General features: G+C 41.0%; 1 protein-coding gene across 1 annotated transcript; it reads right to left on the bottom strand.

Moving 5' to 3' along the window:
* Positions 1-9,364: 9,364 nt before the first annotated feature.
* On the bottom strand, positions 9,365-19,292 carry POP7 (POP7 ribonuclease P/MRP subunit). The gene is made up of 2 exons (XM_020979198.2): positions 19,098-19,292; positions 9,365-18,077 (listed from the first exon to the last, which is right to left on the bottom strand). The coding sequence occupies exons 1-2, from the start codon at positions 19,251-19,253 to the stop codon at positions 17,637-17,639; spliced, it is 597 nt and encodes a 198-aa protein (XP_020834857.1). The 5' UTR covers positions 19,254-19,292; the 3' UTR covers positions 9,365-17,636.
* Positions 19,293-25,782: the final 6,490 nt, after the last annotated feature.

The raw sequence follows: 25,782 nt of genomic DNA, 5'->3' as shown, positions 1-25,782 counted from the left end.
CCTTTTCAGGGTTGCTCATCGACCTTTGGTGTCCACCTGTCCCCCAATTCTCACCTGTGGCTCCAAGAAGCTGGAGCACACACAGCTGTTTCAATCTGGTAAAACTGTCTAGGCTGAGGGTAACCAACAGGCCTCAAACCCATCAGTGGAATTAGGGGGATGTCTACTCCAAGCATGTGAAGACTTCCCCCAATGGAATGGGCGGATGAGAACAACTGGTTCCGACAGCCATGAAGGTGGCTGAAGCAGGGGTTGAGTTCAAATCTGGTCTCAGGCAGTTACTAGCTTTATGATCCTAGCCAAGTCAGGTAACCCTGTTTGCCTCAGTTCCTCATCTGTAAAATGAGCTGGAGGAGGAAATGGCAAAACACTCCAGTAGCTTTTCTAAGAAAACCCAAATGGGGTCACAAAGAGTCAGACGTGACTGAACATCACCAATGAATTTCCACATTTTCTCTCCTATTAAAACGCAGACTCCCAGAGGGCCATGTTTTTGCCTTTCTTTGGATCCCTAGTGCTTAGCACAGTGCCTGGCACATAGTAGGTGTTTAATCAATACTTGTTGACTGACTATGAAGGGTGATTAGAAAGATGATAGTACCCTGGAAAGAAATAGAGAGGTCAGGAGGAGAGGTGGACTGGGTAGGAGGTAGAGGGTGGAATGAACTGCAAGTTTGAAATACCAGGGGGTCACTTAACCCCATTGACCAGCCAAAAAAAAAAAGAATTACTTTAGGGGCACAGGGGATAAAGCACCTGATGTCAGGAGGACCTGAGTTCAAATCCAGCCTCAGACCAAACACTTGACACTTACTAGCTGTGTGACCCTGGACGAATCACTTAACCCCAATTGCCTAAAAAAAAAAAAAAAGAAATACCAGGCAGTTAGGCCAGGAGAGATGGCTAGCAGGCAACTAACTGATACGTGGGATTGGATGTCAGGAACAAGATGAAAGCTGGATATACAGATTGTAGGGTGTCATCGACACAGATGACACTTGAACCCCTTGAATTGTATCTAGACTCTTTCCATCATAGCTGTGTGTACAGGTCACTCACTGAGAAAAGATCATCAGAACAGCAGAGTATGGGTAATATCCTTTCTTTAATGTATTTAAGTATATTTTGGAGCACTCTCCCTTAGAAAGAACTGAATGAGTTAGAATGAAAGGTATATTGAGAGGTACCTTTATTGAAACTCTGAACATCACATCATTTCAGGTCGGTTTCTGCCCTAAATTATTCGTAGTCCTGAATGCCAGATTACTTCTGGGGCTTCTGTATGGTTTTGTAGCTATTTTCAGGCAGGTCCAGGATGGTCCAGGAGGGCCAGGATCCAAAACACAGCTCTGTACGCCTGCCCTGGAATAGATTTGAACCTAGGAAGGATCAAACTTCATTTTGTTGCTTCTCACAAATACCCTTACTCTGAGCAGTTGCTTTCCAGGGGTGGGGAATCTGTGGCCTTCTAGGTCCCTGGGTGCGGCCTTTTGACTGAGTCCAAGTTTTATAGAACAAATCCTTTTATTCTCTAGGTCTTCAAGTTTGGTCCTTTGACTGAATCCAAATTTCACAGAACAAATCCCCCTAATTAAAGGGGATTCTAGCAACCCAGGGTAAGAGTTGACACTAGGGATGTGGGAGGAACTTCCTTGGTTCATATCTACTCCACTGCTGCCCAATTCAGTCTGGTGGGCTTTCCAAAGACAAAGGAGACCACTATCCTGGGTACGACATTTGGTCTCAACATTCTTGATTGCCCAACATAAACCCTCATCCCATCCAGTTCGAATCAGAAATCAGCCAGGAATTGCTTCCCTGTTGTAGGACTCAATAAACCATCACTGCTATGATTCATTTCATAGTGTCTGGCTTGTAGTTTCATATGTATAGAATGATGTTTGTTTCTTAGAACTGTGTCATCCTTCCTCTGAGTAAATGAATTTATATTGCCATGTAGGAAATAGGAACTTGGCTATATTAATAATTAAAGCCTTTCTCCCCTTGTTAGGATCTTTATGGACTGAAAGTTCATTCTCCTCTTAGAGAATCTTTATGCATTGAAAGTTCACTTACCACTAAAGAGTAACATCAAGTGATCATAAGCCCAAAAAGAAATCTTGAAAGAACTTAGAAAGGGTTTTAAAAATCAAATGAAAGAGAATGAGGAAAAATTAGAGGAAAAAAAGTAATTCAAGAAAACTATGAAAAGAAAGTTAACCAACTGAAAAAAAGAGATACAAAATCATAAGGAAGAAAATAAAAAGGAATTCAGAAATCAAAGAAAAGAGAATGAGGAAAAGTTAGAAAAAAATAAAATAAAAGCAAGCCAAGAAAATTATCAAAAGAAAGTTAACCAAATAGAAAAAGAGATACAAAATATTAAGGAAGAAAATAACTCCTTGAAAACTAGAATTGGACAAGTGAAATTGAATGATGTTAGAAGACATCAAGATATAATAAAAGCAGAAAAAAATAGAAGAGAATCTGAAGCAAGTTATCAGAAAAAACAACTGATATGAAGAACAGATAGAGGAGAGACAACATTTGTCAGACTACCTGAAAGTTATGATCAAAAAAAAGAATATGGATACAGTATTACAAGAAATTATTATGGAAAATTGCCCTGAAGTTCTAGAACAAGAAGGTAAAGTAGAAATAGAAAGAATCTACCAATCACCACCTGAAAGAGATCCTAGGAAGAAAATTTACTGGAATGTCATAGCCAAGTTCCAAAACTCCCAGGTAAAGAGAAAATATTGCAAGCAACAAGAGGAAAAAAAAACAATTTAAATATTGTGGTAAAACAATCAGGATTTCACAAGACTCAGCAGCTTCTACACTAAAAGACTGTAGGTCTTAGAACTTTTTATTTTGAAGAGCAAAGGAACTGGGGTTGCATCCAAGAATAACTTATCCAGCAGAGTTGAGTATAATCCTGAGTAATAAAAAAAAAAAGAGGACACTTGATGAACTGAAAGACTTTCAGGTATTTGTAACAAAAAGACCAGAACTCAATGGAAAATTCTATGTAAAAGATCCAGGAGAAATATAAGAAAATCATTAAAGACTAATTATAAAGCACTGATAAAGATTAAACTATTTATGATATATGAAAATGTTATCAGTATTCTTAAAACATCACTACTAAGGTAGTTTGAAAGAAAAGTTGTAGATGAGTTGTGTATGATGGGGTGATTTAAAAAAAAACAAAAATGGGTAGGAAAAGGTCAAAAGGAGTAATTATCTCATAAAAACAGGGTGCGAAAGGAACTAATACAGAGGAAACAGGTTTAGGTGGAGGACTAGTAATGTTGTAACCTTACTCTCATCTGGGTTTGAAGAGGAAACAAAGCTGAAGAGACCCGAAGCTCTAGAGAGGTGAGAAAACTTAGTCGGGGGAAGGGAGACATTTTTAAAAAGGTGTATAGAATAAAATTAGAAGGGTGAGGGAATTTTAGAGTGGGTAAAATAAGGAATAAGACGGTAAGGAGAAAAGATAAGGTAGGACACAGTAAAAAGAAAGGCTGAGAAGGAAAATAGTAAAAATGAGATGGAGGGAAATCCACAAATAGTAATTAGAACTTTGTCAAATCTATAAGAATATGAATCATTCCCCAATTAATAGTCAAAAGATATAAACAGGCAATTTTCTAATGAAGAAACCTAAATAATTTATAGTCATATATAAATGCTCTAAATCGTTACTGATGAAAGAAATGCAGATTCAAACAGCCTTGAGACATCATTTTATACCTACCAGATTGACCAAAATGATAGAAGGGGAAAGTGACAAATATTGGAGAGGAGGTAGAAAAATTGGGACACTAATTTTCACTGTTTGTCGGATTTTAAAATGATCTATTTTGGAGAACAATCTGGAATTATGCCCAAAGAATTATTAAATTGCTTATACCTTCTGACCCAGTTTAGAACATATAGGTTCTCTTCCTTTTTTCAAAAAAGGAAGAGAACCTATACGTTCTAAAATGTTTATAGCAGCTCTCTTTGTGGTGGCAAAAAATTTCGGGGATGATTATCATTTGGGGAATGGATGAACCAAGTTGTGGCATATAATTGTGATAGAATACTACTGTGCTATAAGAAATGATAAGCTCTATGATTTTTGAAAAAAAACATGGAAAGACACAAAATAATGAAAAGCGAAATAAGCAGAACTAAGAGGTCATTGTATACAGTAACAGCGATATTCTTTTAAGAACAACTTTGAGCAAACAAATTATTTTGTCTATTATAAATATCTAAATTAACTCTAAAGGACATATGAAGAAAGATGCTATCTGCATCTAGAGAAAGAACTGATAAATAGAAGTACATATAGAATAATTTTACATATATATGTACCTATTTGTGTGTAATGGTAGCTGTCTAGGGCGGGGGAGGGAAGAAAAAAAAGAAAAAACATATATGATAATTTGGTTGTATATTTAAAAGGAATAGCAACTTGTGCATAGTAGATTTGCAGTTTCATGTACAATTGTCTTTTTTATTGTACTCTGTTATAAAAATGATTGTTTTATTCCATAAATTAAAAATAAAAATAAATATATATTAAATTTTTAAAAAAAGTTTGCTTGCCCTCCCCTGTAGAATGTTTGCATTCATATGTAAATATCCCAAGGAATTAGCCACAAACACTTCCAGAAGACCTTTGATCCTCACTTAAGAAAGTAACCCAAAGCCATCCTTTTGGCACCAGACAATTTAGAGGCAGAACTTGGAAAGATTCATTTGTATTAGAGGGAACTTCCAAACCATCACCCCAAATCAGATGCAGATTTGGAAGTCCACAGCATCCCCACCCCCATATACAGCTTATGCTGTAAAGAATATAATCTAATAATTATTCTCATAATAAATCTCTTTTGGACACTTAAGTCTTGTGAGCTTTCTCCTTTCTCCTTCCTCTAGTGCAAATGTTGGGTAATTACTCTTTACATTTTTCCTCAGCTCTGCATTGTCTCCCTCAAAGTTCCTGCCTTCTTGGCCAGCCAGGCTAGAAGCTGGGCTCCTTCCTGTCAGTGGTATCCTGTCTGATGCAGCAACTTGCCCTGCCACCAATCAGTTCCAACCCAGGGATTCCAGGATCTCCAAATTCTCAAGCTCACAAAGTTGCTTCCAAGACTGGACATGTCCATCTCAGGGTCACTGTTCTGTCAGGAAAGGATACACAAAGTAGAAAAATGGCAGGCAGAGTAGAGTTCGTCTGCTAGCCAGAGGAGAGCATCTACTCTAGTTGCCAGTTTACATACAGGCAAAAAAACTGAGAAAGGGTCCACCTTTTTTAAGATCTATTGTATCACTGCTTCTTCCTGATCAGCATTCAATAAGAGGATTGCTTTGTTATCCCTAAAAACACCTGGGTCTGGTTCTGAGTCGGACATACTGCCAGTTAGAGCAGCCAGGGGCTTCATTATCCCCAAAGCACTCAAACACTGAGCTAGCACGTGTGATCAGGTAGAAGTGAACAGGGCTTCCTTGGACATGCCCTGTTATATATAGGAGTCATATGATTTCTTCACAGTAGAACTGTGTGTGTCAGTTCAACACAAAAGGTCCATTTTACCACGTAACCACCTAACAAGAAAAGTTCTCCTTTCCTTTTAAGGAGGTCCCATACCATACCCGGAACCTCTAACAATCATTCTACAAAACTACCCTGTAAATTATAATTTCTCTTACCTGGAGGAACACCGACCAAAATATGCCCAAAGAGGGTTAAATTAGCAGTTGAATACTAATATTTTAAAAAATAAGAAATATCCATAAGAAACCAAGGTCTTACGATTGTACTGGGTAAGCTAAAAACTATGGGTTTATGGTATGCTCAACGCTTATCTTTCATGCTTTCATTCTATTGTTGCTATGCCTGTAACCATCAAATATTCATTTAGGCCAATGGAAGAATTCATCCAAATGGTCCGTAAATGGCTGTAATGGGAATTCACACTTTCTGACAAGCCTCTCAAACACAAAACCTGGGTCCATCTTTACCTGTAGTCCGTGGATGACTGGTATCATCAGCAATCACATCAGGCCATCTCATCTGCACACCCAGCCCTTTGCCATCTTATTTTTTAGCTTATTTCATTTAAGGAAGTTCTAGATAAGCTATAGCCCGCACTAAATCAACAGCTAAAATGAGAAGAACCAAAGAATCACAGTTCAGAGTGATGAGATAGATATGTTTAGGAGATGAAGCTCCAGTGTCCTGTTCTTTTTCCTCCACAAAATTAAATACAAACCACATTTCCTACCAGAAAATTGCTTCTGGACTTCTTTGGACCCCAGGAAACATCACTGGGAAATTTCATTGTGCTCCAAAATGAAATCTGGCTAGTACATCTCATCAGTATCCTCTATCCCTCTGATTGGAGGACAGGGCCATGGGCTCCAGGGCCTCTTTGTAAGAAGGGAGCTCAGCACAGTTTTTCTCCCCATTTTCTACCAGCTCCATGCTTTCTGGACTTCTTTGGAATTTTCCAACATCCCCCCCACACCTGGTACCTTCAACCCCTACTTCCCTACAACTTTTCAGGTATGTGTATGGCCTTCTCCCATCGGATTGTAAGCTCCTTGAGGCAGCAACTTTCTTTGTTTTTATTTGTATTTCTGGCACTTAGCACAGTGCCTGGTGTATAGCAGGCACTTAATAAATGTTTATTAACTAATATCATCTGGGTAGCTAAGTAATGTAGTGACAGTCAGAAAGATGTGAATTCAAATCCTGCCTCATACCCTTACTTGTTGTATGACACTGGGCAAGGCAAGTCACTTAACATCTTTGTACCTCAGTTTTCTTATTCATAAAATAAAGAGACCTGACTTGATGGTATCTGAGGTTTCTTCCAGCTCTAAATTTAAATTCTATTAGCTAAGCAGCACACTGAAATGGCTTCCCTCTACTTTTCTGCCTCTCAGTAGCTTTATATCCATTTCTAGTTGAAGATAATCTATCTTTCACAATAATTTCTACATTTGTTGTTACCTTAACAGGTCTCTGCATCATTGTCCTGTTTGGCATTTAAATCCCTTGACAACCTAGCCCCTTCCTACTTTTCTAGCTCACCCCCAACCTTGTGTTCCAGAATGGTATTTGCAGGATGCCTACCAAATATTTCAGAAAACATATGGCATAGTAAAGAGGCTCATTCTAATCAATCACTCTTTCTAGCCTAGAATTTTAGAAACCTGATTTCCTTAACCAAGTAGAACGCTACCCCACACACCTCAGCAATTATGGATGATTATTAACAAGCTTTAAAAAAAAAAATCAAGGTATTATTACTGCCTACATGCATTTGGAAAAAATAAAATTTTAAATGCTGTTTCAAAAAAAGTAAACTTGGAAATATTTTAAAATAAGAAACTAAGAAATTAAGTTTTTATTAATATTTAGTATAACTATTGCAAGTACTGACACTGATACCTTCACTCAATCTATGTGTCAGTCTCATGTTACATGTCACATATGAAATATCCTGAGGAATTGTGGAAATTCTGCAAAGTGGATAGATAGATAAAAGCATTTATTACATGATTACTATGTTCTAGGCACTGTGCTTAGGGCTGAGGATACAAATAAAAGTATGCCAGAAAGTCCCTGCCCTCAAGGAGCTTATAATCTGATAGGGGAAGGGGAGCTGGAAAGGGAGGGGGCTACACATGCATTGGCATGACTGGAGGCATCCAGGAGTACAGTGGAGGCCTGGACCCAAGCAAGACCAGGCCAAGGCAAGCCCAGGGAGTTTTGGAGCAGAGTCCAGGTTTCCTGTGAGAATGGAGTACAAGAGATTTGGGGAGGAGATAGCATGAGGAGAGGCATCTGAAGAGGTGGCAACAGTGGAGCCCTCATTCATTTCTTCCTTTTCAGCATAGTGCAACCTATTCAACACATTCAACAACCTATCACACTGTCAGTACCATGTAACACTACTACATTAAATAGCTATACATATAGGTACAGACCAAAGAAATACAAATTAAGTTGAAAGCGGGAGATAAGTACTGATACCTGCATCACACAAAGCTTCGTGTGGAAGGGGCACGAAGAGGTGAGAAGAGAGTGCCTTGCCAGCATAAGGGATTGGAAGGCACAGAGTAGGAAGATGGAGGAACAGAAAGAAGGCTCACTGGGCTAGAATGCTGGACTAGGGATTGCATGAAGCATATAAAGAACTGAAAGGAATTATAATTTAGGGCCAGGTTGTGAAAAACTTTACATGTCAGAAGAGTTTATATTTTACCTAAGAGGCTACTTTCAGTATTAAAAATGTAAGAGGTTTTTGTCTTTTAATTGAAGCAACAAATAACAAGGGCTCCCTAATACCACTCCAAATTTACCTGGGGAAGCACAGTGAAATCACTGGGTCTTGACCCCACAAGTCTTCAATTTTTGGAGATTATGACGCTCTCCACAAACCCTGCTACCATCTTCTAGTGACCATGCGTTGAGTGCAAGCAGGGCCTCCAAGTTAACCTTGTGAGCTACAAAGACTTCTGGGTCTCATACTTCTTACAGTGATTTGTTTTGCAACCCTCTCCAACATATTAATCTTGCAGCATTGCATATTAGTTCCCTGATTAGTGGTCACTAGGATGGAAGGTCCATAGGGGCAGGTAAATAACCCTACCTTTTAATTAAAGTAGAGGCAGTATAATACAGTGGAATGAGTATTAGATCTGACATCAGTTTGAATCTTAGCTCTGTAACTTACCATCAGGAAGTCCTTGGGCTAGTTAATTTCCTCCTCAGCTTCAGCTCTCTTTAGCTATAGAATGAGGACACAGAACATGATCCCTAAGATTTTCTCCTTCCTGTGGCTGTCAGCCACTTCAAAAAGTTAGTAGGAGGGGAGGGAGCCAGGGCTTAGTGGGAGAAAGGATGGTGATGGAACCAATTTTCCTCATCTTTCCTGTTTTTTCTGAAGGGTCAGTCCACCAATTATCCCTTTGGTACAAATTCCAGCCTTTTTCTGAACATCTCATTTGGGGCTGGGAAGGTATTTGCAGTGAACTACCACAGAAGGAAAGCCCCACTGGTGAGCAGAGAGAAGGAATGTATTTAAACGAAAGAACAAACAAACAGGCCTGGGAAGGGAGAGACCAAAACAAAGTCAAAGTAAAAGGGCCCATGGTCACCACCTCAGCTGGGTCTCCAGCCAGGAAGGGAGGAAGAATGAGCCAAGGATACTGCCGTACATATGTGCAGGCAGACACACTGTTTACAGGACCAGAGATTTAAAATCCAAAATGACTACTGCAGAGAACCTACCCCCTTCATTTTACAGAGCAGGAAACAGAGTCCCAGAGAAGTTAAATGACTTGCCCAAGGCCACACATCTAATCAGTCAGTCAACGAGCATTTATTAAGCACTTACTATGTGACAAGTACTGGGAATACAAATAAGAGCAGATAGTTCTTATCTTCAAGGTGCTTACATTCTAATGGGGAAATAGGGAAAGACAACACACAAAAAAGTAGCTGGGAAGGGGAGGAAGTATTGTGCAGGGGCACAGTAAAGAAAGTCCTGTGGACATAGGTCAGCAGCACAGCCTTCAGAAAGATGAAGACGTTTGGCCTAGTAAGGACTAGGATTCACCCTATTCGTCTCCACGTACAATGTTTTGGGCTTGTTTAAAAAAAATTTTATATACATACACACACACACACACACACACACACACACACACACACACATATATATATATATGTATATATATATACATATATATACATATATATACTTCCTGTCCTTTCTGCTTCCATCACCACTGGGTTTAAGTACCTGGAAGAGGGTTAGCTTGTGAGGATTAGATCTGAGAGTACCTTGTCTTTAGGACAGACATATTTCTTTTCCAAGATGTGAAACTCAGGTGCTGGCAGCTGTTACTGGCTCAGAGTGGGCATGACAATTAGAAACTAACTATCTGAGAGGCAGTGGAGTAGAAAGGGTGCTTTTGGAGTCAAATGACCTGAATTCAGAACCAGACTCTACTATTTCAAGTCACTTAATTCTGTGGGCTGGTTTCCTTATCTGTAATTTGAGGGGACTGGACTTGTCCTTTAAATTTCCTTCCACTCTAAATCCTGTCACCATGTATCACAGGGAAGTCCTAACAAGAAGTCTCAGTCATCATTGTCTTCTTTCAGGCACTTGGACTGAAAGTAACCATTTTAAAACAAATTAAAGCATAATTATTTTACATTCCTCTGAGTCACCTATTTGATAAAAGAGGAGCATGCACCACAGAATTTCTGAGTCGGAAGGAATAAGAATGACCTCTAGAACAGGGATTCTTAACCTGAAGTTTAAAGACCCCCAAAGGGTCCACTGATAAGATTTCAAAGTATCCATGAACTTGGATAAAAAAAAGTATACATCTTTATTTTCACTAACCTTTGGTTTGCTTTATAATCCTGTGTATTTTATTTTGTCTTGAAAAATATTATTGTGAAAAGGTCCATAGGCTTCACCAGAAGTGAAGCAGGCTGGTTCACGCCACAAGAAAGGTTAGGAATCCCTATATTAGAATATATTCAACAAGTTACCTCCTAATAGTAACACTGTATCTTATGGTCCTACCCTGCCACTGAATTCTCCATCCCTCCTTCCCGGGGGATGTCAAAGTCCCTATCCTAGGTAGGCCCTGGTATCCTGGTGGATGAATAGGCTGGAGTTGGATAGACATAGAAGGTTAAGGTGATAGTAACTACCTTCTAAGCCACAGTCAGGGCAGCTATGCCACAGGGAGAACCCCAGAGTTGAGTGAAGTTAACTCCCTCCACAGGGGAGGTGTGTCTGGAGGACCAAGTGGTCACTGTTCCTAATAGTGAAGGTGAAGAAGGTGGGAGGGCAGTTGTCAAGATACCTATGTTGGCTAGGCCCCATACCCTGGTAGGATGGCTGGATCAAAGGTAATCTTTCTAGCTCCTCTTTCACACTATAGCCTGGCTAAGGATGCCGGTGGAAGTTTCACAGTCCCAGGATTCACTTTTCTCTCGGTGTATTCCTAAACACTTCTGCCATCAGAACATATCTCTAATAAGACATTTAGTCCTTCTTTCTCTTTCAGAGTCCCAAGCTAATTAAAGCTTTTCAGCAAGGATTTATTAATTACAAAGGAAACAACAACAACAAAAAATCTACAAAATAAACAAAAAACTTATAAAGCCCTGAGCATTTGGTCTTAGCCTCATTCAGAGCCTGTCATAATAAAACATTGGGTGGCCTGTGGCCCTCTTTCAAGTAGGAGCCTCTTTCTATATACCTACTTAGTCTCAAACCTCAAAAATCTTTCTCCGAAGATCTGCAGAGGGACCAGACTCTGGCTCTAGCCCTCTTCTTGAAAAAAGCTAACAGGGGCAGCTGGGTGGTACAGTAGATAGAGCACTGGACCTGGAGTCAGGAGGACCCGAGTTCAAATTCAGCCTCAGAGCAGACACTTGACACTTACTAGCTGTGTGACTCTGGGCAAGTCACTTAACCCCAATTGCCTCATCAAAAACATTAAAAGTGCCAACAGCTCACATGACCCTTAAGAAGGCCTCAAATTCTCTGTGACGTAGAGAATATAAATATTACAACCCCCATTTTATAGATGAGGAATATGAGTCTCAGGGTGTTTATAGAATTTTTGCCTAATCATACTATCACTATCAGAACCAGGATTCAAATCTAGATTTCTTGACTCTAATGCTCCTCCCCTTATGCTATACTCCCTTAACATATGGCATCCCCAAATGTTAAGGATGCTAATAAAAATGACTGCATGTTCATTTTAACTATATGTAGACACTCTCCCCACCAAAATACACACTCACACACCCACCCACACCCACACACCATTTTGCCACTCTCAAAGCACCTGCTGCTACATAAGCCTGTTTATCATTTTAACCCCAATATTCTCCTGGGAATGCTCTACAGCTGCAAACTCGAGCAACCACTATCTCAAAAAATAGAAGGAAAAACCAGAGGACAATGGAGACGCAAGGGAGGCATACAAATGCAAATAGCTAAGGGCCTGTTATCAATGCTAACCTACCTATAATAAGCAGGATAAAGAGAAATTAACAGGAACACAAATGACTTGAAAAGAAAGTAAGCCACTCATGCTACAAAAATGAATGACAAAACTTCCAGTTAAGGTGGTATCGTGAAAGGTCCAAAACAAGCCCAGCTCTCCCACACAAACCCCAACAAACATCTGAAAACAGTCCCAGAAAGACCAATGATAAATATTAAAGAAAGCAAGTTCTCTCCATTCCATAGTTGCACAAAAAGATGACTGGAAAAGGGCAGAGACCGGTAGCGGGGTCAAAACAGATACGCAGCCACCAGCTCAGGTGAACAAGTAAGCAAGGGTTACACCCTACAGAAACCACTATGAACTCTAGTAACCGGGTACAAGCCAGTAAAGGTGAGGAAAGAAGAGGGACTGGGGTGAACAGGATGTCTTGAGCCAATGCCCAGTCTGTCAAAATGGAAGTGGGAGAGAGAATTAGCCCTAATACTCCACAGGGAGACCAATCCCAGCACGCACACCTCGGAGCTTTGGGAGTTGAGAAAGAAGGGAAGAGTCATGCTTACTCAGCTCCTGGGCACTAGCGTAGGGAGGAGGGTTATGCAGGAAATCGTATATTAACACGATCTTCATTAGATTGGTGTCCATTAGGGAAACTGCAGAGGACAGAACCAACTGCTGACTGAAGATCATGAAATAAAGAAGGAGACCACTCAAGGCCAGAACTCACAGTGGACCACTAGAAGACTGATTTAGACACCAGAAATTGAGGCAGAGGGTGGGACCTAATACCAGCCACTCATCTAGATGAACAGCAGCAAAGGCATACAGATTATCACAGGGACGGCCAAACAAGACCAATCCAAACCATCCACCAGTTCCACAGGGGACTGACCTGAGCACAATATCCCCAACAAGAACAACTGAAGATGAACATATAAGGGGAAAACACACACACAATCACAATTAAGAAATACTATGGGTTATACAAAGCCTAAGCAAAGGTAAATCCAGAAGAGAGTAACACAACTATAATCAGAACCCCAGAGAAAAAAATGGCTTGGCCCTAAGTACTACAAGAGTTGGTGGAAGAAGTAAATTTAGTAATAGATGAAACAAGAGTTTGGGAGGAAAAAAATTAAAAGGAAAAAGGAAGTGTAAAACCTTGCGCAGGTGGCAGACTTGATAACAGAATAGAGCAAACAGAATTCAAAAACTATAAAATAAAAAGATTTTTAAAAATAGAATAAAACTTAAGTTATTCTACAATCAAAAAATGACCCAGAAAACAGATTGAGGAAAGATAATTTAAGAGTCATTGGAGTCTCTGAAAGCAAAACAAAATTAAAAGCCTGGGTCCCATATTTCAAGTAATCATAATGGACAACTGCTCAGATCTTTTAGAACCATGGGGCAAAATGAAAATGTTCCTAAAAGAAATGCCAAACTGAAAATACTCATGAATGTGTCATAGCTAAAATCCAGAGCTTCTAAGTGGGAAAACAAAAACAAAAACAAAACTACAAGCACCTAGTATTTGAAGTCAGTTCCTTGAAGTATCAAGGAGCCACAGTCACACAACACTCAACAGGAAAGAAAATACTGGAGCATGATAGTCCCAAATGCAAAAGACAAAGGACTGTAATTAAGAGGAACATATCCTGCAAAAATGAATAAAATCCTACAAGGAGAAAAATGGGCCTTTAATAAAACTTTCAAGCTTTCCTAATGAAAATCCAAACCTGAATAGAAACTGTGAAGTATAATGAATTATAAAGCTAGCCTTTACATAGTCACTAATATGTGCCAGTCCTGGTGCTAAGCACTTCACACAAATTATCTCTTTTGATCCTCACAATAATCCTGAGGTAGGTGATATTATCCTCATTTTGCAGTTGAGGAAACTGAGGTAAAAGAGGTTAAGTGACTTGCCTTGGCTTAGGGTCTGAAAACACATTTGAACTTAGGTCTCCCTAACAACAGGCTCAGTACTCTTTCCACTCGGCCACCTACTGCCTCTATAAACGTATTTGAGCACTTCACAGGGTTATATGATGAAGTACTCACGATACAGAGAGAAGATGCAAATGCCCTTTCAGAATCCTAATGTTTTTAAGTGTCACAGAGGAAATTAAATAAGAAACACAAATGTTGGGTATAGTTTTATTCTGTTTTGTTGCTTTTAAGAAAGGAAAGAAGAAGGAGGGGGAAAAAAGGAATATATTAGTGAACGGGCGAGAAAGGAGAAAGAACTTACTATTTCATGTAAGTGGGGTAAGGGAGTAGACAGAGAGAAGGTTAGGGGAAGCAAGCATCTCATGACCTCTCTTATCAGATCAGATAAAGGAGGACTGAACACAGAGTCTGGTGCAGAAATGTATTTAAGTCTACAAGTATACAGGGAGAGCAAGGGAAAGAGAAGAGGAGAGTAATAAGGAGAGGAGTCACAGGGAAATAGTTCCAACTAAAACAAATTTCAATTTTGGAAAGCTGACCATAGGGGTGATTTTTTTTATAAAAGAGAGAAAGTGTAAGAACCAAAGATCACGGTCTGAACTTTGGTGATGAGAGGAGGGGCAAAGAAGTAGGAACAGTGGTAATTTCAATTATGGATTATTTGACTGCTGCTGCTTCACTATCCCCTTCTTGGTAAAAAGGAGGCTGAGAAGTAAAGAAGGAAAAGTATAAGAGGATATGGTGGAGGGAAATACATAATAACAACGCAATATCAGTCATGATTGTGACTATGAAAGGGATAAACTTATCTATAAAATGGAAGACAACAGCAGAATGAGACACAGATATCAAAAACTGGAAAGGAAAATTGGAATTGGAAAGCAAAATCCAACAATATGTTGTTTATAAGAAATGCACCTGAAACAGAAATATTCATATAGAATTAAAACAAGATGCTAGAGCATAATTTATTATGCTTCAGGAATTTTTTAAAAAACAGTTGTAGCAATCATGATCTCAGACAAAGCAACAATAAAATTATGCTTAATGGCACCATAGATAATATTAGTACTTAATATATACATACCAAATGGCATGACATCTAAGTACCTGAAGGAAAAGTTAATGGAATTACCAGGAAAAATTGATAGCAAAACTATTAATAGCTAAGAACTTCCTTTCAGACTTGGACAAATCTAACAAAAAGATAAATAATAAAGAAGCTAAGGCTTAGAAAATTTAATATGGAAAATCTATGCTGATTACTAAATGGGAATATAAAGTATATGACATCTTTTTTCTTTTTTAAAATTGTCCATGTATTAAATTAGGGCATAAAACTGCAAATACAGAAAAATGAATTATTAATATTTACTGATCACCATTTACTGAATATTTGCTGACCACAATAAAATAAAAATTAAAATCAATAAAGAGCCTTTGAGGAGAAGTTAAACTTACACGGAGACAATTCTAAAGAATTAGTGATCGGGGCAACTAGGTGGTGCAGTGGATAGAGTACCAGCCCTGGATTCAGGAGGACCTGAGTTCAAATCTGGCCTCAGACACATAACACTTACTAGCTGTGTGACCCTTAACCCCATTGCCTAACTTAAAAAAAAAAATTAGTGATCAAAAAACAAATCACAGAAACAATAGATAACTTCATCCAAAAAATGACAATGACACAAAACTTTTGGGATGTAGCCAAAGTAACACCTATGGAGAGATGGATATCAATGAACACTTTCATTAACAAAAGAGAGATCAATGAATTAGGCAACTAGAAAGAGGCACACACAAAAAAACCAGAAATACTGAAAATCAAAGAGATAAAAAAGAAAACAAAAATTGAAATGATAAAACTAGGGCTCAGTTTTATGGGGGGAAAAAACGAATAAAATAGACAAAATATTAGCTAGTATATCCAAAAAAGGAGAAGAAAACTAAACTGCCAATACCCAAAGTAAAGGAGTTAGAAACCATTCTGCCCAACTATATGCCAGAAAATAAATGAGATGGATAAACTGTTGGTCCATCCATTCTGGAAAGCTATTTGGAAATAAAATTCATGCGTATTATTTGACACAGAGATACACTAGGGCTAGGCACACCCAAAAGGTATTAAAGAAAAAAAAGGACTCACATACACAAAAATATTAATAGCAACAGTTTTTGTCCTACCAAAGAAAGTAAAGGGATGTCCCTTAAGTGGGGTAATAGCTTAACAAATTATGGTATCTGCACAATAAGAGATGATGAAAGCTACTGATAAAAAGAAACTGGGGAAAACTTGAATTGATGTAGTAAAGTGAGCAGAACCAGTATTATTTTTATGTTATAACATCAGAAAGGAAAACGACTTCAGCAGAATTAAGAAGTTTTTATCAATGCAATGATCACTCACAACTCCAGAAGACTGATGAAGCATGACTCTCACCCACTTCTTGGTGAAGAAAACAGACTATAGGTAAAGACATACTTGTCTAGATGTGATCCCAAATTTGTTTTGACTATGTTTTTGTTATAAAGAAAAGCAGGAAAGAATTGGGAGGAAAAGTGGGAAAACAGATGAAAAACAAAGGGGTAAGAGAGGAAAGAAGAGATGGTTAATGGTGCATTTAAAAAATAAGGAAACCAGAAGAGTAGGGCTCAGATGTGGACACAGACAAGCAGGAAGTATTAGTACTCCCACATTAAATTTAATATATATTTTTACAAAGAACAAGCTATATATAGGAGATTGTTTCATAACAATGCTCATTTTCTGGCTGTCCTTGCATATGGGAGTGGTCATGGTTTTCTAGTTCACAATCATTTTAAAAAAGGAATAACAAGCAATGGGTAATACTAGTACATTAATACCCCGAGATACAAAGGCCTCCAGCATGTTGAGTAATCCTTATCATCTGCACTCCTGCTGCACTTTAAGGACCAGTAGGCCTTTCCATCTGTACTACAGCTCCTATGTGGGTCCCTCCTATCCTTTTTGGAATGTGAATGAACTCTTTGAGAACAAGATTCTCTCACTTTTCTATTTTATGTCCCTAACATTTAGCACAGAGGTCTGTATATCATAAGAGCTTACTCAATGTTTTTTCATTCACTTATCATCTGTGAAGGAGAATGAGAAAGCAATGGGGGAAAACATGGATCCCTCAAAGCAAAGTACAGTCTCCAGTGAGTGGGGTCAGTCAGAAGGAGGGCTTCACAGGCAGGAAATGAAACATCCCATTCCCTTCCAGTGGCCAGGAACCCTACAGGTGGAAAGACTGTAGGGTAACACATAGTAACACAGCGATGGAGGAAGATCAGAGAGAGAATTACAGAACATTCCAGCTTCTGAAAAAAACTCACTACTTAGGCCCAAACAAGAAAGAGAACATAAACTTCTCCCTCACACAGTCTTTTTTATTTCAGGAGCCTGAACCAATGGCTTTCTCTGGGGTTGGTGGCAGAAAGCTGGAAAACCCACAACAGTACCTCTCTCTAAGAGCCTGAATGGTGGGGAGGGAACCGAGATCTCTGAATGCCCAGAGTGTGAAAAATGAAAAGGAGAACCATGGCCCAGCACAAATGTAGAAAGGAAAATATGGCTATCCAGCTGAGAAAGCAGTAGAACTCCATTCCAGCTACTTGGGTGTAACACGGAAGACCCGAATGTGGATGGCCGAGTTATTTCGGGTTCGGGTCAGTGGCTCCCGAGTGTTAGTCTCAGGCTCCAGCTCATCCACCAGCTCCACAGTGGACGTGTTGGCAGCCACTTGCAAGGCCCCAAAGCTGCTGGCTTGCAACTGCAGTGCAATGTTGATGGCTCGATTAATGGCCAGGCCCAGGCCATGAATATAAATCTCAGGACAGCCACCCTGGCCCCTACCCCCTCCACCACCATCCAGAAGCTTCTGACATCGAGCCAGCTGGGCTTTGAAGTCAGTCTTCATGTTAACATAGATGTCATTTGGTCTTCGGGGGAGACGGTGGGGAAGCCGCTTTCGAAGAGTGTACTCCACTGGGTCCAGTTCAGTCTCACTGGCTCCCCATGTCTCTCCATTCTCAGCCATAGCTCCTGTGTCCTGTGGATACATGGGAAGAAAGGAGTCAGCTAAACTGGATTCCATGTACCCCAGGATGAGAACTTGAGGAAGGGGACACATATATGGACTTTTCCCTCTTCATTCTTCTAAATAATCTAAGAATGCTAGATCTAGAAGACACCTCAGAGTTCATCCAGATCGGATGTTTTTAACCTTTTTTTTTTTGGCATAGGGACCTCTTTGGCAGTTTGGTGAAGCCTATGGATCCTTTCTCAGAATAATGCTTTTAAGTGTATAACATAAAATGCATAGGATTACCGAGGAAGCCACTTACATTAACATACAATTATGAAAATATTTTTAAAAGTTCATGGATCCCAGATTAAAAAACCCTGATCTAGGCCAAATGACTCATTTTACAGTTAAGGAAACTGATGCTTAGAAGAATCTTGCCAAATAACAGTAGGGTTTGTCAGTCTTTCTGACTCCCAGCGCAATCCAGTTTTCATTAGAGCAGAGAAGCAGATACTTATAAGTATGTAGCATTTTATGGTTACAAAGTACTTGCCATAACTTCCATTTAGCCTCACAATAACTACCACCTTCCCCCATACAAAGGAGGTGACCCAAAGTGTTAAGAGATTCAGTTACCGTCCTAAACCTCTTCCCTCAACCCGTCAGAGGGGGTGAGCCAAGAACCTGGGCTCAAAGACCACTAAGCTCCCCCAAATTCCCAACCCTGACTGACAGATGAATAACATAGATACAGACGTAGAGCTATTTCTATACACTTCATTCATCAGCCCTCATCCAAACTGGTTTGCCACCTACACAACTCACACCCACACGTTCCACAAACATACACACCACATACACACATATGCCACAATACTCCACACGCACATCACATACACTTCACATACTACACGTACACATTACCCACAGCGCACCAACATACCACACAAAAATCATACAACTACATACATACTCCACACACCCCCATCTCAGCTTCCCAGCTGTCCCTGCCCTACCCCACCCCACCCCACCCCCGGCACTCACCGCCGTGGGAAGGGAGCGCCTTCCTCCCCGGGTGCCGGGGCCGGCCCGCTCCTCACACGCCAGAAGCACCTCAAGGAAGGAGTCGCCCGCAGAGGAGCAGCCACACCACCTATGGAAGCAGCGTCGGGATCCCGAAGCGCGAGTAACAAAGCGCATGCGCACCTGGCCCCGGAGGCTTGATCCATTAGACTTCCGTGTTTGCACCAATCGCCTGCCCCCTTCTTGGGTTTCGCCCTCCCATTCCCCCTTTCCTCTCTACTCCGGCTTGCGTGTTTTGGAGTCTCGCGAGGTTTCTAAAAGGGGGGGATGGGATCTCTCGAGTGGAAGAAAGTACCACGTGAAAGGAGGGGACGGAGCCCAAAAGAAGAGGGCGGGGTCGGGTGGAAGGGGACTTGAGTTCGGCTGCTGGGGAAGTGGGGAAGGGAAGGGGAGCTCCTTGGGGCTGCTGGCTTGATGTTCCTTTGGTGTGCGAGGGAGAAGGGGAGGATCTGGGCGGGCCTTGCAGGGCCGAGCTAATACGGGCTTCCTGCCTGGAGGAGGAGGCTGAGCTGTCTGGTGAATTGCCACAGCCCCAGGCGTTCAGGCCAAATCCGAGGACACCCTGGCGGGACCTATCTTTGCTAATCTTCACCCTGGGGCACTCTGCTGCCAAGGGTTAGGCTAATTAGCCTCCTTACCATCTGCATGGCACTTTACAAAATATTTTCAAATATGGTCTCATGTGTGATGCAAAACCCTGGATAGAGGACTGGACCTGGAGTCGGAAAGATCCCTAGTTCAAATTGGAACAAATGAAAATTCCGAGAGACAGTGTCTGGGTAATTAATAAGCAATTTATTAATTAGGTTAACACATAATAAATTGAGGTCAATGGTTTTTGTGGAAACCAAAGACCTCCTCCCTCCCCTCAAGGAGGCTGCTGAATGTTTAAATACCCTTGGAAAAGGGGGTGTCCCTGAGGGTGGAAATTGTGGAAAGCCCTGTAGATGCACTGGACACAGAAGAAGCCTGTTTGCTGAAAGGAGCTAATCAGGAGCCTGTAGTGAGCCAAAATATGGCTTGCTCCCAGATGCCTTTGTTGGTGCTGCAGGCTGGCCTTGCTCAATTGTGGCCTCCCCCACTTCCCCAAACTTGCCCAAACCAGCCTTGCAGTCAGCTGTTCCTGCAAACCATCTTGCTTCTATGTCCACCTGTTCCTGGGAAAGATTGTCCATTCTTTTTCCCAGCCCCTCCCTGAACGTCCTCTTTGTAGTTTTCAAGCATAAATCTCCCCTGCCTCTCCTGGGCTGTGGGCTCCTTTGTATGTGGGGGTTTTGGAACTAGTGTGTGATTTTCCTCCTAATAAAACTTCTGCTTTCAACCTAGCTTGGAAGTCTCTACATTTTGAGGGGTGGGCTTCACCTGGTTGACAAAATCAACTCTGATTGGTTAACAATGAGAAAATTAACATTATGATGAGAGGTGGACTGTTTCTAAAGAGGGACTGGGTACTGACTTTGATTAGGTTTGAGTTCTTGAACAGAGACCTGTCTCCACCAGTCATGCCTGAGTAGAACAATGGTGGGGTTACAGTAAGAATTCCATGAAAATAAGATGCTCTGGGTGGGATGAATTTTTGGGCAAGGTCATAAAAGTCCTTGAGAGGCTTTGAATGAGTAAGAGAGTCCCTTATATTTGGGTCCCTTATATAAAATTGATTGTTAATGTAATAAAGTAATAATTTTTCTCAAAATCCTGGTCTCAGACACTGTGTGACCCTGCACGAGTCACTTAACCTCTGCTGAAAGGAGCCAATAGGAGCCTGTAGTGAGCCAAAGTCATTTTGCTCACTTTCAGTTTCCTCATCTGTAGAACAAAGTTATAGCACCTACCTCCTAGGGTTGTTGTGAAGATCAAATGATAATTGTAAAGCAATTGGCACCTAGTAGGCACTATATAATGTTAGCTATTAGATAAGCAGAATTGGTGATATTCCCACTTCATAACTTAGTTAACAGAGACTGAGAGGGAATAAGTGACTCTTCCAAGGTGACCCAAAATATTCCCTGTCATGGCCATGATGCTCTCCATCCCCAATGTTTCCTAAGTTTCATATTAATTCTGAAAAAGGCATTAGTAGAGGTCATTCATAAAGAGGAGGATGAGGTTCAAGAATCAGGTCATCCAGAAAGAATTCAAGAGGCAGACATTCTCCTAGTCAAGAGGGCTTTATTGACACAAAAGCTGCTAGTCCTTAAGGGTACTAGCAGCTTGGAGAAGAACAGGAGCTTGCTTTTATACACAAATCTTGGGCACTCAACCAGGAATTAGGTATGCTTCTTTGTGGGCAGTTAACCACAGGGAAGAGGAAGCAGGTGTGTTGGGTACTTTTAACCACAGGGAAGGGGAGGCAGGAAAAGGGAAACACAGATGTGTCTTTTTTTAAATAATTTATTTTTAGTTTTTAACATTCACTTTCACAGGATTTTGAGTTCCAAATTTTTTCCCCATCTCTCCCCTCCTCCTACCTCAAGATGGCATTCATTCTGAATACCCCTTCCCCAAATCTGCCCTCCCTTCTATCACCCCTTCTCTTATTCTCTTCCTTTTCTATTTTCCTGTAGGGCAGGATAGATTTCTATACCCCATTGCCTGTATGTCTCATTCCCAGATGCATGTAAAAATGATTTTTAACATTCGTTTTTAAAACTTTGAGTTCCAAATTCTCTCCCTTCCTCCCTCCCCACTCACTCATTCAGAAGGCAAATAATTCCGTATAGGTTATACATCTGTAGTTATGCAAAAAACTTCCATAATAGTAATGTATATAATATATATATATATATATACATATATATATATATATATATATATATATACACACACACACACACACACACACACACACATATAATTCCCTCCATCCTATCCTGCTCTCCTGTTTATTCTATTGTCTCCTTTGGCCCTGTCCTTTCTCGAAAGTGTTTGCCTCTGATTACTTCCTCCCCCAAACTGCCATCCCTTCTGTCATCCCCTCCTCTTTTATCTCCTTTCCCCTATTTTCCTGTAGGGTAAGATAGATTTCCATACTCAGTTGAGTGTGTATGTTATTCCCTCCTTAAGCCAAATCCAATGAGAATAAGATTCATACCCTCTCACCTACCCCCTCTTTCCCTCCACTGTAAAAGCTTTTTCTTGCCTCTTTCATGTGAGATGATTTACCCCATTCTACTTCTCCCTTTTTCCTCCTCCCAGTACAATTCTCTCTCACCCTTTAATTTTATTTTTTATATATCATCCCTTCATATTCAACTCATCCTGTACCCTTTGTGTGTGTGTGTGTATACATGTATAATATATATATATATATATATATATATATACATATATATATATATACATATATATATATATATTCCCTCCAACTACCCTAATACTGAGAAAGGTTTCATGAGTTACAAATATCCATCTTTCCATGAATTGTAAACAGTTCAGCTTTAATAAGTCTCTTATGATACCTCCTTTTCATGCCTCTCTTGAGTCTTGTATTTGAAAGTTAAGTTTTCTATTCAGCTCTGGTCTTTTTCTACTTTGCCAGAGGACTGAGGGTGCCAGGCAGAATGAAGATGGCAGATCATGTCTAATCCCTCAGCAACTCCCTAATGACCTGGAAAGTGAATGCTGGTCCATTATCACTTTGTAAGGATTGAGGGAGCCCAAATGTGGGATTGATCTCATTCAAAAGTACCTTAGTCACTTCTGCAGCTTTTTCAGTGCAGCAAGGGAAGGCTTCTACCCAGTTTGTAAAGGTCTCTATTAGCACTAAGAGAAGCTTAAAGCCTCTGCCGGGTGGCATATGCATAAAATCTAGTTGTCAGTCCTTGCTTGTGAAGGTCTCTCCATTTTGGACAGGGGTAAGGAGAGATGGGCATCTCGCTGCTCCTTCAGGGTTGGCTTAGGCAGATACAAAGCCAGCCTTGCAAACCTGCCTAATTGTTTCCAGTATCTCAGGTCCAGTAAAGAGGGGTTTCACTAGATTGTAAAGGGTATGCTTTCCTAGATGGGTAGCCTGGTGGAGTCCAAGAAGGAGTTTCTACATTCTGCATCCTGGGATTGCTAATTGACCAGAGGGTAACTTATACCAACCATAAGGGAAGAGTTCAAATCCATTAGCCTGATATTGTTATTGTTCCTCAATGATATATTTCAGGAGTGAAAGGGTAACCTGAGGTATCAAGGATGTCATCAAGACTGAATCCCAAATGGTGGATTTAGTGGCCTTCTTTTAGTGCCAGTTGGTTTCCCATAGCCTGTTTGGATTCCCCCTTCTGGTGGCCTCTGCAATATATAACTGCCACCTCCTTAGGAGAGTATACTATCTGGAGAAGGTGCAGAATTTCGATCCCATGTTTAACATGGGGAGTTCTTTGTGGTCAAGAATCCCTGCTCCTCTCTCTCTCTCTCTCTCTCTCTCTCTCTCTCTCTCTCTCTCTCTCTCTCTCTCTCTCTCTCTCTTTTGCTAGGCAATGGGGAAGTGTCAAGCGTTTGAATCCACATTTGAACTCATGTCCTCCTGACTCCAGGGTCGGTGCTGTATCCACTGCGCCACCTAGCTGCCCCTCCTGCTCCTTTCAAATAGTGCCATGGGCACGTAAAGCGTGGAAGTCATATTTGGAGTCTGTAAAGATGTTTACTCTTTTGTTTTCCCCTAATTTCAGGGCTCCGGTGAACACTATGAGCTTGGCCTTTTGTACAGAAGGTCCTCAAGGGAGAGGCTCAGATTCTATAGTGCCCTGTAGGCTGATTATTACATAACTGGATCTCCTTACCCCTCCTTTCACAGAGCTAGAACCATCAGTACGCCATTCCTCCTCAGAATTAACAAGGAAGGAGTCCTTTAGATCAGGACGGCTAGAATGTACAGAATTCACAATTGTGGGTGAGGCTCTCAGAACCACTGGAATCAGGAAGTAAAGTGGCTGGATTCAGGGTGTCACATACACCAGGAGTCAGGTCAGTGGTCTCTAGCAGCCTGAAAAGGGCAGGGTTCTCATCTGGCTCTTGTGTAATTTCTCTTGTTTTGTCATAGCTCGCTTGTTTCTTTAGGCCACCTTTCATGCTTTCTAAAAGGCAGGTGATCATATGATCCCTTCTCTCCTGAGCCACATCATCAAGATAATTCCAGGAGGAAGCGAGAGGGATGGCCATTGCCCCAGGTGGATAGCGGGAGTCAGTCATGGACTTGGATAGATCATCACCATTTTTCTGGGCACAGTCCCAAATTATTCTCTTTTCCTCAACAGAATATGAGGTAGAAATAATGAGGTTAATGTGGCCCCAGGTTAGGTCAAATTGTAAGGAAACAGAGCAAAATCCTTCTGTAAATTTGGTGGGGTCCCCCGAGTAGCTGCCCAATTTCTCTTTAATTTGGGCAAGGTCAGACATTGAAAAAGGAACATGAACTCAGGTGTTCCCCACTCTGGGATCTGGGACTTCTCTTAGAGGGAGCATCAAAACAGACTGAGGGGGAGTTGGGGCTGGGGGTGCTAAAAAGGGAGGCTCCTGTCTGGTATTTGAGGGACTTAGTATCGGGTGGTCAGGAGGGGATATGAGGGAAGCTAAGGGACTTGGAGAAGCCCCTTTGGAGTCTGGGTAAGGAGCGGGCAAACTGGGATAAAGTTTTGGGACAGGAGGCACAAGAGGTTTAAGGGTAGTGGGTAGAGATTTAGGTTTAATCCCATGCATGATTGGATCATCTCGAATGTCAGATTCGAGGTTTGGTGCCTTGTCAGATTTGGGGAGTTCAGGACTGAATTGAGGGCACACAAGGAGCATTTTGCAAGAATCACAGAGGTCAGGGTCTTGAGAAAGAGCTATAAAGGCTTGAACATAGGGGACTTCTGTCCCTTTACTCTCCCTACAGCAAAAGAGATCTAACTAGAATAGTAGTGTAATTAAGGGAGCCATAGACAAGCCATTTTCCCTGGTCCTCTAGGTTATATTGTGGCCAAGCTGTATTACAGAAAAAGATGAGATGCTCTCTCTTAAGGTCCCCCTTCCCAAATTTTTCCCAATGTCTTAAGAGGCAACTGAGGGAAGAATCTTTTGGAATAGAAATATTTCGTCCTGTGTCCAAGTTCCTGTGGCTACTCACCACCTCTTCAGCTTTCCAAAGAGGAGGAGAATGGAGAAGGTGGCTAAATGAGAGGCATCCCCCCTCAAGAAGCTAAGAACCGCCTCACCTGACTGCTTAGAAGTCAGGAAGACCCACAATGAGGCTCTGAGTAATCTAGGCACCCACAGGAGTCTAGTCATAGGACACAGATAAAGGAAAGGGTAGGGAGAGAGAGAGAGAGAGAGAGAGAGACCTACTTGTTGGCCAGCAGAAGGTCCAACCCTCGGGTAGGTTCTGGGTTTTGGCACCAAAATGGCCAGGCTCTCATTGTTGCTGGGCAGAAGTCAGCCTCATCAATTTAATCAGTCCTCATTTTACAGATGAGGAACAAACTGAGGTACAAAGAAATTAAGTGACTTATCCAAGGTCACACAGATACTGGGTTTCAAACCAAAACTAGCATTCTTGCCACTATACCAAGCTCCCTCCCCTACACATGTATATCTTTAATTTAAAATGCTACTCTGCTATTCCCTGACCCCCACCTTAATCTATCTGTTTCTTTTGAAGGAAGTATATTCTTCCAAAGCC

This window comes from Phascolarctos cinereus, unplaced genomic scaffold (assembly GCF_003287225.1).
Source record: "Phascolarctos cinereus isolate Bilbo 61053 unplaced genomic scaffold, phaCin_HiC Scaffold_5;HRSCAF=322, whole genome shotgun sequence".
NCBI lineage: Eukaryota > Metazoa > Chordata > Mammalia > Diprotodontia > Phascolarctidae > Phascolarctos > Phascolarctos cinereus.
This window is presented reverse-complemented; position numbering and strand designations above follow the sequence as displayed.

Excerpts from the sequence above, each read along its gene's own strand:
- POP7 (XM_020979198.2), bottom strand. The coding sequence starts at position 19,253 with ATGCGCTTTGTTACTCGCGCTTCGGGATCCCGACGCTGCTTCCATAGG. Across the intron at positions 18,078-19,097 it reads GGCGCTCCCTTCCCACGGCG|GACACAGGAGCTATGGCTGA; the intron begins GTGAGTGCCGGG and ends ATGTATCCACAG.